The sequence below is a fragment of the Bubalus kerabau genome, chromosome X (genome assembly GCF_029407905.1).
Source record: "Bubalus kerabau isolate K-KA32 ecotype Philippines breed swamp buffalo chromosome X, PCC_UOA_SB_1v2, whole genome shotgun sequence".
In the NCBI taxonomy this organism is placed as follows: domain Eukaryota; kingdom Metazoa; phylum Chordata; class Mammalia; order Artiodactyla; family Bovidae; genus Bubalus; species Bubalus kerabau.
The window spans coordinates 63,606,066-63,620,224 of record NC_073647.1 but is presented as its reverse complement, the minus strand read 5'-3'; the positions used below and the strand labels follow the sequence as shown (position 1 = coordinate 63,620,224).

The following is a 14,159-nucleotide window of genomic DNA, read 5'->3' as shown; positions in this document are numbered from 1 at the left end:
GGCTTACATTTGTGAGAACATCATTCTACATGCTTTGTGTTAAATACTTTGTATGAATTAACAATATACAAGTAATAGTCACAGTCACAGGAATGCAGACTGTAGCGACAGAAAAAAGTATTCAAGACTAAGCCTTGAGAACCACCAATATTCCAAGTTTGGCTAGAGAATGAGGATGCCCCAAAGAAAAGTGTGGTGTCAACAGAAGCTAAGTTATTTCAAGAAAAAGGGAGTGATCAGCTATGTTAAATAGCATGAAAATTCTAGAATGATGAAAACAAAATTTTGACACAAGCAGTTGCTCAGTGGAGTGGTGGGACAGAAGTGGGATCACAGTGGACTGAAGGCTAAAGAAGACACGAGGACATGGGGATGACTCTTTTTCAGGGATTAGAGGGGGGACGTAGGCTCAGGAAAAGGTTTGTTTCTGTTTATTAAGACTAGAAATACCAGAGCATATTGACTTTCGCCTCCAATAGGGAGGTAGAGAGAATAAAACTGATCAGACAGGAGACACAGGAGATTCCAGAAGAAAGGTCACTGAGAAGGTGAGGGTGTTGTGATCTAGAACACTTGGACAGAGCTTGGCCTTTGCTAGGAAGGACCCCTTCTTTTATATAACAGGATGGAAGGTGGAAATCAGAGGTACAGATATAGGGACATTTGGGGATGTTTTTGGTGGGAAGCTGATGGCATTTCTGGGCATTCAGGGTACCGTTTATCTGTACACCTGACAGTGTATGAGCTTGGCCTCCCTCCAGCCCTGCACATAGTAGGCACTCAGTACATCCTGTCTGAATGTTCACTGAAAGGAAAGAAGACAACTCTTGACATAGAGGAGCTATGCAGGGAGGAGCTATGCAGTGAAGGTGGCTCAGTCGTGTCCGACTCTTTGTGACCCCATGGACTGTAGCCCACCAGGCTCCTCTGTCCATGGGGATTCTCCAGGCATGAATACTGGAGCGGGTTGCCATGCTCTCCTCCAGGGGATCTTCCCAACCCAGGAACTGAACTTGTGTCTCCTGCATTATGGGCAGATTCTTTACTATCTGAGCCACCAGGGAAGCCCATGCAGGGAGAGGGATGGGTCTATTCAGAGTGAAATATCTAAGAGGCCCTGAAGACAGTGAGGGTGAGGGGAGAAGCTCTCACCTGTGCCGACACTCAGCCTGACCCCACCCAGGAAGTCATTGCTGGCCAGGGGCTCCCGGTCCCACACAGTCAGTTCCAGGCACATGTGTTGGAGATCTTCCAGCCTCACACCATTGTAGACAAATGTATGGTTATAGTGGGGATTCAGGGTCTTCTTCACCACAGGAGTTTTACGCTTACTGGCCTTGTTCCTCAGGGGAAGGAGGTATCTGGCAGACAGTGTGGAGGAGTCAACAACCTACTCAAAGCTAGCAACATCTTTCTAAATTCCCCTTTCCTCTCCCACAGGCCTAGCCCAGGAAAGTGAGTCAAAACTGGGATCCAAGAACACATATTCCCTCCTTTGAATCTGAGGAAGCACAGTTCCTACCACCTCCACTAGATCATTCACCTGATTCAATGCCTTTAACCTGGAGAGAAAATTAACACAATGTTATTAGGGAGCTGTTGTCTATACTCCACCAAAAATGCGTTTTGAATATCTGGTTCCACCTCTATTGGGCAAAGTCCTCTTTAGTAAAAAGCAACAGTAATAAGCAATTCTTGTTGTTCAGTTGCCAAGTCATGTCTGACTCTGCGACCCCATGGACTGCAGCACACCAGGCTTCCCTGTCCTTCCCCATCTCCCAGAGTTCGCTCAAATTCATCTGCACTGAATTGGTGATGCTATCTAACCATCTCATCCTCTATCGCCCTCTTCTTCTCCTGCCTTCAATCTTTCCCAGCATCAAAGTCTTTTCCAATGAGCTGGCTGTTCACATCAGGTGGCCAAAGTATTGGCATTGTAATAAGCATAGGCATTGCCAAACATGATTTCATATTTGCTAGAGAACTGAAGTCAATGGGGGTGAACTGTAACTTGGGAAAAGCTGGCATTGCTTAAATACTGTGGGGAACAAAGTCCTGAGTCCCCATCTTGACAGTCAAGGAATGCAGATTTTTATTCAGGATTAAGAGCACAAATCTATAACAAAGGAAAAGTTGGATCTAACTGTCCACCACTCTCCTTTTTGGAAATCAGCACTGCAGCCCAGTCCAAACTGAGCTCCAACCAGTGCCAACACAGTAGTGGAGGTTGGGCCATTACCTAATTTCAAGAACAAAGTTGGCTGCTGGAGGTGGCAGGACACACAGGGATAATATCCACAGAGAAAGGTTTAGCTAGATTCCTCTCTGAGCTCTCATGTCCTGAAACCGGTTAATTTGGTGCTGGTCCATGGACTCACCCCTTTACAAAGCTGTCTGAAGTCCCTCCTAATTTGGCAGCTGTCAGGTTCTTGGCTTCTTTGATCCACACCTGGAGCTCTCCCCCTTCCCCACCTTTACCTGGAAGGGATATCAGCCAAAGCAAATGAGTTCTTATACCTTCACATTTCTCTCGAGCTTTATCTACATAGCACTTTCTTTCCTGGTTCCTGAAGACAGCCAGCTCCACGATAAGCGGACCACACCTGCCTTGTATTTGCAGTACCCAGCACAGTGCCTGACAATGAGCAACAGGCACTCAAGTCATAATAAAAATAGCAATAAAGGCTTACTGAAAACTGGCTATGTGCCATATTCTACATTAAGCATTTATTCCTCAAAACAATTATATGAGATATAGACTATCATTGTCCTCATTTTACACATGAGAAGATTGAGGCATAGAGAAATAAAGTTGCCTGATATTTGTTGAATGATTGAAAAAAGGAAACTCCTCCACTTCTGTTCTGGATCCCATCCCCATGGCATCAAGACTCATCAGGCATCATCAATTTCAACCCCCAGCTCGCATTTTAATATCTCATTCTCTACTAGTTCCATTCCTTTCAGTCTAAATAGATGCTAATCTCACTTATGCTTTAAAAAAATTCTTTTGAAAGAATATTTCCCTTCACCCTATCTCCTTTTCAAGCTCTCCTCCATTGTTCTCTTTTCTTTCACTATCAATTTTCCTAGAAAATAGAGTCCACATGCATCACTTCTACTTCTTTGCCTCATTCACTCAGCCTAGTTTCTAGTAAAATCTGGCTTCTGCTTCCACTGAGATCCACTGAAAATGTAATCTAACGCCGAGGAGTTGTGTCTTCTCATTGGGCCTGACAGGCCAGTAGGTATTTCAATACTGTTGACAACCCTTGCTCCCTTCTTCAAGCTCTCTTCCAGCATGGCTCTCTTCTGATAAGCCTCTACCTCGCTGGCTTCTCTTCCCCCTCTTCGTACTTTAAATTGTTCCTCATGGTTCTCTCCTTGCCTTTCTTCTCTAGTCATCCTGCACACCCTCCTTGGAAATCTCATTGACTTCCCCAAATCCTATAGATTAAACCTTGCTGCAAGTAACTTTTTAAGAAATTTTTCTTTAAATTTCTTGATTTTCTTGCATTGCCAAAGCATCAAGTTCAACTTCTTACCATTACGTCCATGGCCCTTTATAGCCAGGCTCCAACCCCATCAACAATTCCATCTCCACTCCCACATCTATATACCAGAACTCCAGCCCCACTTAACTAAGAAGTTAACTGCCTCACAGTCACACATCACCTCACATTTACCATGCTTTTTTCAAACCTTTGCTCCTGCTATCTCCTCTTCTTAGAAAGTGCTCTTCTCACCCCATTCTCTTCCTTTTCTGCCTGGTAAAGTCTTAAGTCAAATATCATCATTACTTCCTCTTTAAAACTCTCCCAAATACAACCAGACAGAATTCATCACTCCTGTATCTGTGTTCTTTGAGCAGATGACTGTCATTCTTTCTAAAATAAGCTGTGCAAGGGAGGGCAAAAATCATGTCTTATTCACCTACATATCCACAGTCACTAGTACAGTGCTTGGTGTGTTGACTTACTCTTCCTCAGCCTTCAACTTCCTGTCCCTTATACTTATACACCACCCTTTCCAACCACCTTCTCTCAGTCCTGAAGTTTCTGTTCTGTTCTGACCTCTTAGTAGCCTTCTAGAGCTGGACCAAGGCCAAGTTAGTTTAATGGCATCAAAAAAAGACATAACAAAAAAATAATTTCAACTTGAAGGCATTCCCTTCTGGTTGAAAAACAGAAATGGCTTACTTACTACAGAAATCTTCCTTAGAAGACAATCCAGTGTGAATCATAATCTGGTCTCTCCAATAGTGCTAGCCACTAGCCAGCACCAACCTTGCACAGATCAAGTGCAGAAAACTAAGAGTTAAATCCAAGGCCCCAAAGAAAACTTACTCTTTTTCCGGTCACTTCCAACGGGGAATTTGGAGGCTGGGATATATTTCAATGAAACCACCAACTCGCCTTTGTGTGCTGGCAAGCTAGTCGAGGACTCAGCACTGATCTGAAACACAGGGAAACCCAACAGGTCAGGCTGGGCTATTCAGACTGTTGAGACCTCTCACGGAGGCAATTCTAAAATTATCCTCAAGAAGAGCTTCACAACATAAAATTATCCTCCTCCTTATGAATACCATCCTGGATCCCTAGGCCATGGAAACCAAAGGATTCTAGGCAGTTTCTTCAGAAGGAGCTGCAGAAGAACTAACAAAGAGTCTTCTGTGATGCTGACTGTTTTGCTACTATGGGGATACTGTTACTAGATTCCAAATACCCTTGAAGGTCTTCAAGCAAGGCTGCCATACAAAATGACGTGGGACCGACACCATGATGAAGAATCTTGTTACCAACATTGTTAGTGATAGCCCCAAAGTGGAAACAATCTAAATGTCAATCAATATAGGAAAGGTTAAATGAGTGATTTTAATGCCCTTGTATGGCATATGGCATGTGATCCTCAAAAAGGATGCCGTGAATCTCTACACGCTAACAGGGAAAAATATCCAAGATGTACTGTTAAGTCAACAAAGCAAGATGCAGAAAAAGTATCACACTTATATTTAAACATATTCTTATTTGTATATGTGAATATATATATATGTCAATAATGATTATTATCATTATCACTCATACAGTACTTACTATATCTGCCAGGTATTGTTATAGTATTTTAAGTATATCATTTTGTTTAATCCTCAAGATACTCCCTATGACATGAGTATAATCACCCCCACTTTACAGATTATGGAACAGAGGAACAGAGATGTTAAGTAACTTGCCCAGGGTCACATAGTAATTGGCAGAGCCAGGATTCAAATTCAGACAGACTGGCTCTGGAATCCATGCTTTTAAGCACTATGTTACACTGCATAGAAAAACCCAGAAAGATACAGACAAACTTAACACTTGTATCTTCTAAAGAGGGGAGTAGAATGGGCAAAGGAAAATCGGCTTTCACTTTTTACTCTCTATGCATCTATAGTGTTTTTTTAATGAGAAAGGCAAGTTATCACTTGTATGATTTTCAAAGATCAGAAGTCTTTTTTAAAAAGAGAGCTTGCAGATATTTGAGGGCTCAGTGAAACTTTGTTACTAAGATTTGAATATGCCACAATTTTAACTTTATGTTAGTTTTGGTTAATGACTCTCTCTACCACTAGAATCTAAATGCCAGGAGACAGGAATCAAGTGTTTTTATCATTGTTCATCCTAGCATGCCTGACACTTAGCAATGTACCTGGCATATATAGGTGCTCTACAAATATTTCCTGAATGAATGCAAGAGGGAATGAGTGGGTGTCAGGTAGTATGAGCAGTAAGTGGCCATGAGGAGCAGGATGGTTTCATTCTGCTGGCTCTCTTGGCATGGCTGTGCTCCTTATGCCTTGGAATCCAGAGCATGAGCTGGTGCAGATCAGAGGTGCTCATTCACTGCCTGTGTTCACAGCGGCTCCTCTAACATAGGGCCTCAGCTCTGAGTATAGCAATACAAGGAAGGCATAATCCCCATCAGTCTGGAAAAATGTACCATATACCAAGAATGCACAGCAGTGTAATGGATGAAAGAGACATAGAAGGATAGGGAGGTGGATGCCAGGAAGAGAAAACTGAATGGGAGCAAACGGATCACTAGGGCAAGAAAAAAAAGAAAAATCAGAGACAAAAAATGGAGAATGTTTTCAGTTAAAATAAATATGCAATATTGGAGTGGTCTTTTTGTTGTTTATAAAGTATCTATACAATTTGTTAGTCTCTAGATTGTGAGCTTCAGTGGACTCTAAAAAATTAGGGTTTAACCTTAGCTGGAAATTGGCATAATTGGCGTATTTGTTTCAAGAGCATATTTTCATTCTGGCTCAAAATAATTTCAAAGAGCAAACAGTTCCATTTCAGTGCAGGTTTTTCTTTTGATGGAAGGCATTCTTTGCTGGCAGTAGTTCATGACGGTTTACAATGACATTTCCATTATAATTGTATCAACTGTAGGCCCTTGAGAGAATGACTTATATGCCAAATGCTTAAGAAATTCTAAATTTCTAATAATATGCTATAGTTTTATTATAATGGCTTTCCAATTTTTATTAGTACTTAAAGGGAGATTTTTAATATTGTTACTATATTTTTGGAGGGCAGTAGCTTCAAAATATCGAATGTTCATTTCCTTTGACTCAGCAATTCCACCACCAGAAATTTCTCCTACAGTTACACTCACAAAAGAAGGACTAGATATAGTATACCATAGTTTTAACAGAGAAAAAAAGAGGCAAAAAAATTAAATGCCCATCAGTGAGGGAACTGTAAATATAATACAGGTACACGAAGAATGTGTTATGTGTCCTTAGTCACTCAGATGTGTCCTATTCTTTACAACCCCATGGACTGTAGCCCACCAGGCTCATCTGTTCCTGGGATTCTCCAGGCAAGAATACTGGAATAGGTAGCCATCCCCTTCTCCGTGGGATCTTCTGGACCCAGGGATTGAAACCAGGTATCCTGCACGGCAGGCACATTCTTTACCATCTGAGTCACCAGGGAAGCCCACACGAAGAATACTATCCAGCAATTAAAATGAGATAAACCTGTAGTGATGGCATAGAAAAATGTCCATTATAAATGACAAAGTGTCAAATGAAAAAAATCAAGATATATATACACACAATGAGAAGAGCTCATTTGCGTAAAAAGGAAAATTTTAAATCCATATTTATATATCTGTGCTGCTTAATACAAAATTTCTATAAAGATATTCAAGTAGTTGATAACAGTTCTAACCTACTTTTCTTTTTATATACTTCTATATTGTTTTATGCAATCTCAGAAACAACAGAATGATCTCTGTTTGTTTCTAAGGCAAACCATTCAATATCACAGGAATCCAAGTCTATGCCCCAACCAGTAACACTGAAGAAGCTGAAGTTGAACAGTTCTATGAAGACCTACAAGACCTTCTAGAACTAACACCCAAAAGAGATGCCCCTTTTCATTATAGGGGACTGGAATGCAAAAGCAGGAAGTCAAGAAACACCTGGAGTAACAGGCAAATTTGGCCTTGGAATATGGAATGAAGCAGGGCAAAGGCTAATAAGAGTTTGGCCAAGAGAACGCACTGGTCATAGCAAACACCCTCTTCCAACAACACAAGAGAAGACTCTACACATGGACATCACCAGATGGTCAACACCAAAATCAGACTGATTATATTCTTTGCAGCCAAAGATGCAGAAGCTCTATACAGTCAGCAAAAACATGACAGGGAGCTGACTGTGGCTCAGATCATGAACTCCTTATTGCCAAATTCAGACTGAAATTGAAGAAAGTGGAGAAAACCACTAGACCATTCAGGTATGACCTAAATCAAATCCCTTATGACTACACAGTAGAAGTGAGAAAAAGATTTAAGGGATTAGATCTGATAGACAGAGTGCCTGATGAACTATGGACGGAGGTTCATGACACTGCAGAGGAGACAGGAATCAAGACCATCCCCAAGAAAAAGAAATGCAAAAAAGCAAAATGGTTGTCTGAGGAGGCCATACAAATAGCTGTGAAAAGAAGAGAAGCGAAAAGCAAAGGAGAAAAGGAAACATATACCCATTTGAATGCAGAGTTCCAAATTGCAAGGCGAGATAAGAAAGACTTCCTCAGCTATCAATGCAAAGAAATAGAGGAAAACAATAGAATGGGAAAGACTAGAGATCTCTTCAAGAAAATTAGAGATACCAAGAGAACATTCACGCAAAGATGGGCTCAATAAAGGACAGAAATGGTATGGATCTAACCGAAGCAGAAGATATTAAGAAGAGGTGGCAAGAATACACAGAAGAACTATACAAAAAAGATCTTCACGACCCAGATAATCACGATGGTGTGATCACTCACCTAGAGCCAGACATCCTGGAATGTGAAGTCAAGTGGGCCTTAGGAAGCACCACTACGAAGAAAGCTAGTGGAGGTGATGGAATTCCAGTTGAGCTCTTTCAAATCCTGAAAGATGATGCTGTGAAAGTGCTGCACTCAATATGCCAACAAATTTGGAAAACTCAGCAGTGGCCACAGGACTGGAAAAGGTCAGTTTTCATTCCTATCCCAAAGAAAGGCAATGCCAAAGAATGCTCAAACTACCGCACAGTTGCACTCATCTCACACGCTAGTAAAGTGATGCTTAAAATTCTCCAAGCCAGGCTTCAGCAATAACTGAACTGTGAACTTCCTGATGTTCAAGCTGGTTTTAGAAAAGGCAGAGGAACCAGAGATCAAATTGCCAACATCCGCTGGATCATCAAAAAAGCAAGAAAGTTCCAGAAAAACATCTATTTCTGCTTTATTGACTATGCCAAAGCCTTTGACTGTGTGGATCACAATAAACTCTGGAAAATTCTGAAAGAGATGGGCATACCAGACCACCTGACCTGCCTCTTGAGAAATCTGTATGCAGGTCAGGAAGCAACAGTTAGAACTGGACATGGAACAGACTGGTTCCAAATAGGAAAAGGAGTACATCAAGGCTGCATATTGTCACCCTACTTATTTAACTTATATGCAGAGAATATCATAAGAAACGCTGGGCTGGAGGAAGCACAACCTGGAATCAAGATTGCCGGGAGAAATATCAATAACCTCAGATATGCAGATGATACCACCCTTATGGCAGAAAGTGAAGAACTAAAGAGCCTCTTGATGAAAGTGAAAGAGGAGAGTGAAAAAAATTGGCCTAAAAGCTCAACATTCAGAAAACGAAGATCATGGCATCCGGTCCCATCACTTCATGGGAAATAGATGGGGAAACAGTGGAAACAGTGGCTGACTTTATTTTTCTGGGCTCCAAAATCACTGCAGATGGTGATTGCAGCCATGAAATTAAAAGACGCTTACTCCTTGGAAGGAAAGTTATGACCAACCTAGATAGCATATTCAAAAGCAGAGACATTACTTTGCCAACAAAGGTCCGTCTAGTCAAGGCTATGGTTTTTCCAGTGGTCATGTATGGATGTGAGAGTTGGACTATAAAGAAAGCTGAGCACCAAAGAATTGATGCTTTTGAACTGTGGTGTTGGAGAAGACTTTTGAGAGTCCCTTGGACTGCAAGGAGATCCAACCAGTCCATCCTAAAGGAGATCAGTCCTGGGTGTTCATTGTAAGGACTGATGTTGAAGCTGAAACTCCAATACTTAGGACGCCTGATGCAAAGAGCTGACTCATTGGAAAAGACCCTGATGCTGGCAAAGATTGAGGGCAGGAGGAGAAGGGGATGACAGAGGATGAGATGGTTGGATGGCATCACTGACTCAATGGACATGGGTTTGGGTGAACTCCGGGAGTTGGTGATGGACAGGGAGGCCTGGCGTGCTGCGGTTCATGGGGTCGCAAAGAGTCGGACACGGCTGAGCAACTGAACTTAACTGAACTGATATTGTTTTAATTTTGAACCATGTATACATAAATCCTTTTATTCTTAATGTTCTTGATAAGCAATATATGTAGACATGGTAAAAATTTCAAATGTTATAAAAAGGCATATAGAGAAAACTAAATCACCCTCCCACTTCAGTTTCTCTTTTTAGAAGCAGTCACTACTACTACTTCTATGTCTATCTTTCCCAAGTTATTCTATCTACCATGAACTATTTTTAGCATTGAAAATGCTAATGCTTGGGGCTGGTGCACTGGGACGACCCAGAGGGATGGTATGGGGAGGGAGGAGGGAGGAAGGTTCAGGATGGGGAACATGTGTATACCTGTGGCAGATTCATGTTGATATATGGCAAAACCAATACAATATTGTAAAGTTAAAAAACAAAATAAAATTAAAAAAAGAAATTAAAAAAAAAAAAGTTTTACAGAAGAATCTTGCCGCTGAAAAGTTCTGATAATCAAGAAGTCCTAACTCTGTTTTAGCAATTTCATCTTAACCTGAATGACTGTAACCTACTGAACATCTTTAATGTGCCAGGCACTGATTGGTACTCTGTATACGATCCTGCAGAAGAGAATATTATCATCATTTCCACTTTATAGATGAAGAAACTAAGGCCCACAGAATTTAGGTGACTTACCTAAGTTAGTTTTTAAGTTAGGTAATTTACTTAGCTGTCAAATCACAGTGTCTGGACTCAAATCCAGGTCCACACTCAGATCCCAGGTAATATTACACACTGTGCTACACTCTCCCCTGGGATTCCATCTCCAAAGTAATACTTCCCCTGGCTTGTATGACAAAGAGCATGGGAAGTGGAGCTCCATGAATTGGTTTACTTCCCATTTCTGTAGTGAAAAGGGTAGTTTGGAAAAACAGCACAGATTAGGATACATCCAAAAGGTTAGCTTGGAGAAAAGGCACAAGTCAGAATGTTAGGATACACCCAGACTCTAGAAGATTAGAAAGCAAAGTTTGACACACATATATATGAAAGACTTCAAAGGGGAACCACGGCTTCATCGTTCACCTGGCTTGTAACAGAAGAGATGACTGACACTTGCCATCCAAGAGCATCTGAAATTACTGTTAAACTAGGAAACCCCAGCAGGGGGCGCGAGAACGCCACAAACTACAATCAAAACTGTTCCTGCAGAAGTCACTGCAAATAATTCTACCTCAGATGCAAACTCTACAAGGAGTTGTTAAAGCAGACTACCTTTCCATGTAAAGGGAGACAATGATCCAGTTTCTTATCAAGCTTCCAGGAATCCATCTGGACCTCTGCCTCTCCAAGAAAAGTGTTTCTGCCAAAACGACCATGATGCCACACCGAGAATTGCAAAGTCCTCTGGGCTAAGAGAGATTCTGGGATTTCATACTGTGAAAGGAAAGGAGATACCCAAGATGATTAGTTCACAGTAATTTCTCAGAAAAATATTATTCCAAAATCTGAGCAAGCATACTCAAAGTCCATAGTCCTGATCAAATCATTTTAGTCCCTAAGTACTTTGAGCTTCATCCCTCAAAGCCTTTACTTATCCCATTTCACAAAAACCTACCATACTCCAGGGGAGGACCTGGGATATAAATTTTTCCTTCAGTGAGTGAGAGAACACTGGAATATGCAAAAGAACTGCCAGGGAGACTCCTGATCACAAATGACCCCTTAAAATGAGATTTGTGACCATGAGGCCCTCCAACTTCACCAGAATCCAAGAAAATCAAACCAGCTTTGTTTGCTGAGAAGTCAGGATGTGAACAGATGCCCACAGTGTATCCTCAAACACAGACATGGCCGCTGAAAACCATGTTGACCAGCCATACAGTAGAGGAATTGCTACAGCTCAGCACACAAGACAGAACAAGTTCTCCTATCCTCTTAGACTCTAGCTACTTACTCTGAGGATCTCATCATATAACGGATTAATAGTGTCCTGCTTGATGCTGGTTTTTCTTTTTCCTTGGCGGGATTTGTCTGGCAGAAGATAAGCCTTCACATATCTAAAAGCCAAAGAGAATACTGAGTCATTTGCTGTCTTTTTGGAAACCTGCTTCTCACTTTCCTGCCCTCCATACACATATGCCATGATGAAATGAAAATATCACATCAAGCCCTCTTCTACACACCATTCTTGGATTTTCCTAATCCTGGCCCCTTTCCCACATCTCCCCTAACCACTCTCAATCACACCTCCCTGTCTGCCCAGGAAGTGAGAGCTTTGGTTCAAGGGTGCCCAGAGAGATGTTGGGGTCTGATCATCTCCAAGCACTGCGCAGGGTCCAGAAGCACTCACGGATTTGAGCGCTTCTTGGCTTCATCAGCATAGGCCAACTGTTGGCACTCCTTCACGTGAATGACCAGAGCCTGTGTTTGCTGCTCGTACTTCAGAGAAAAGGCAATCTTTCCAGTCACAAAGATGTTCCCGAAATCACCGGCTTCACTATAGATGCTCATCATGCTGCCAATCGTACTCTGAAGATAAAGCACCCACATAACAGGTGGTAACTAGACTTATCATGGTGAGCATTTTTAAATTTACAGAAATCTATGTTGTATAACAGGAACTAACATAGTGTTATAGGTCAATTATACTTCAAACACAAACAAAACTCATAGAAAAAGATAGCAGATTTGTTGTTATAAGAGGCAAGGGGTCAGGGGAGGGGGAATTATATGAAAGTGGTCAAAAGGTGCAAACTCCCAGTTATATGATAAATAAGTGCTAGGGATATAATACACATGATACACACACACACAGTATAATTAACACTGCTGTGTGTTATATATATATTAAAGTGGTTAAGAGACAAATACTAAGAGTTCTCATCACAAGGAAAAAACTTTATTTCTTTAATTTTGTATCTATATAAGATGATGGATGTTCCCAAACTTATTGTGGTAACCATTTCAAAATGTATGTTAGTCAAATCATTATGCAGTACACCTTACACAGTGCTGTATGTCAGTTATATCTCAATAAAACTGGAAGAAATAAACAAACAAGATAAAGCACCCATAAACATCTGGTGAAGGCACACTGTCCCTGCCACATTGTTCACATTTTCACTCATGAGAAAGTCATAGTCACTAAACAAAACAAAAGCCCCTGCAACTAACCAGTACTGCCAATGGTCTTGTACCCAGAATATAAGAGACAGCTAACAGCACACTCACAACTGCTTACAAGTGCTCAGGTTTATCAATCAGCTCACCTAGGCTCTGAGCTGCTCTTCTTATTCTCTTTTTATACATTTTTATTGTTAATTTTCAACTGCCCCAGAAGGTGGGCAAGGAGTAGAGGCAGCGTGCAGCTGAGTCTGATTTTGGTGTATACTATGTATGTTACGATGTTGGTTAGAAGGGATCAGTTATCAATTAAAACAAGGAGCGTTAATTATCTGTGGGTCTCTTTTATCCACCTTATCCCTCTCAAGGCCTACAGAGAAAAGTGACTGTGTCAGATTTGGAGGGAAAACCCCACCTGAGGTGAAAAGCTACGTTCCTCTCAGCTAATAATCAACTCTGCAAGCCTACTGTTCTCTTCCTGTGTGTGAGTGTGATCATCTATTCACCCTGCTTTCTGACTCTGTTTCCCCTAAACATCAATCTTCATACTTAATGACAGAACTAGGCCCCAATTCTTAAATGTCCCTTTAACTTTATGATTCCGATTGGTATAGTTTTCCCTTAGCCATATCCTGATGCTAGGTAACCCTGCCAAGACCCTTCTCATGGCATTCACCACCCTTGAATGTGAGACTTGGGGTGTGCTCTGATGAGAACACCTGATCTTTCTCACTTTGTGGCCTGGGTACCTTTTTAGGGTAGAAGTTATAGGTTACTGTTCACAAAGCTGTGATGAACATCTCTAGCCCTAACTACCTGAAATAAGAATTTCCAGGGCAGAGACTGAGAAAGTCACCTAACTGCACTAAGCAATTATGGTCTAACTTGAGAAAAGGAACAAACAAATGCATCTCACTTACCTAGAAAGAATAACCAAAACTTCCCCACATCCTGACTCTGCTCTAGGGAAGTAGTTCCATTTTACCTGGTACCCCAACATGTCCACAGCCACAGAACTAACAGAACTTACCATGGAGGAACCACTTCTCATGCTGCTTCTGGCTAGCTTCTGACGATGCAACTTCACCAGGTGGTCAATGTCTTCTTCTTCTTCTTCCTCTTCCTGGAATGATAAATTTACATTCAGAGTTAATAGAAAAAATAAAAAGTTCAAAAATGAATATCTTTCCTTTAGTAGGGGCCATAATTGTTGCTAAGCTCTGAG

General features: G+C 41.4%; 1 protein-coding gene across 10 annotated transcripts in view; it reads right to left on the bottom strand.

Annotated features, from left to right (window-relative positions):
• SYTL4 (synaptotagmin like 4) overlaps window positions 1-14,159 on the bottom strand; it is a 95,344-nt gene that overhangs the window by 2,777 nt on the left and 78,408 nt on the right. For all 10 annotated transcript variants that reach the window (XM_055565744.1, XM_055565745.1, XM_055565750.1 and 7 more), the window contains 7 exons: window positions 13,965-14,057; window positions 12,162-12,340; window positions 11,766-11,868; window positions 11,084-11,245; window positions 4,347-4,455; window positions 2,379-2,478; window positions 1,153-1,361 (listed from right to left, as the gene is read on the bottom strand). In XM_055565744.1, coding sequence (XP_055421719.1) covers window positions 1,153-1,361; window positions 2,379-2,478; window positions 4,347-4,455; window positions 11,084-11,245; window positions 11,766-11,868; window positions 12,162-12,340; window positions 13,965-14,057 — 955 coding nt within the window. The remainder of the gene's footprint in view (window positions 1-1,152; window positions 1,362-2,378; window positions 2,479-4,346; window positions 4,456-11,083; window positions 11,246-11,765; window positions 11,869-12,161; window positions 12,341-13,964; window positions 14,058-14,159) is intronic.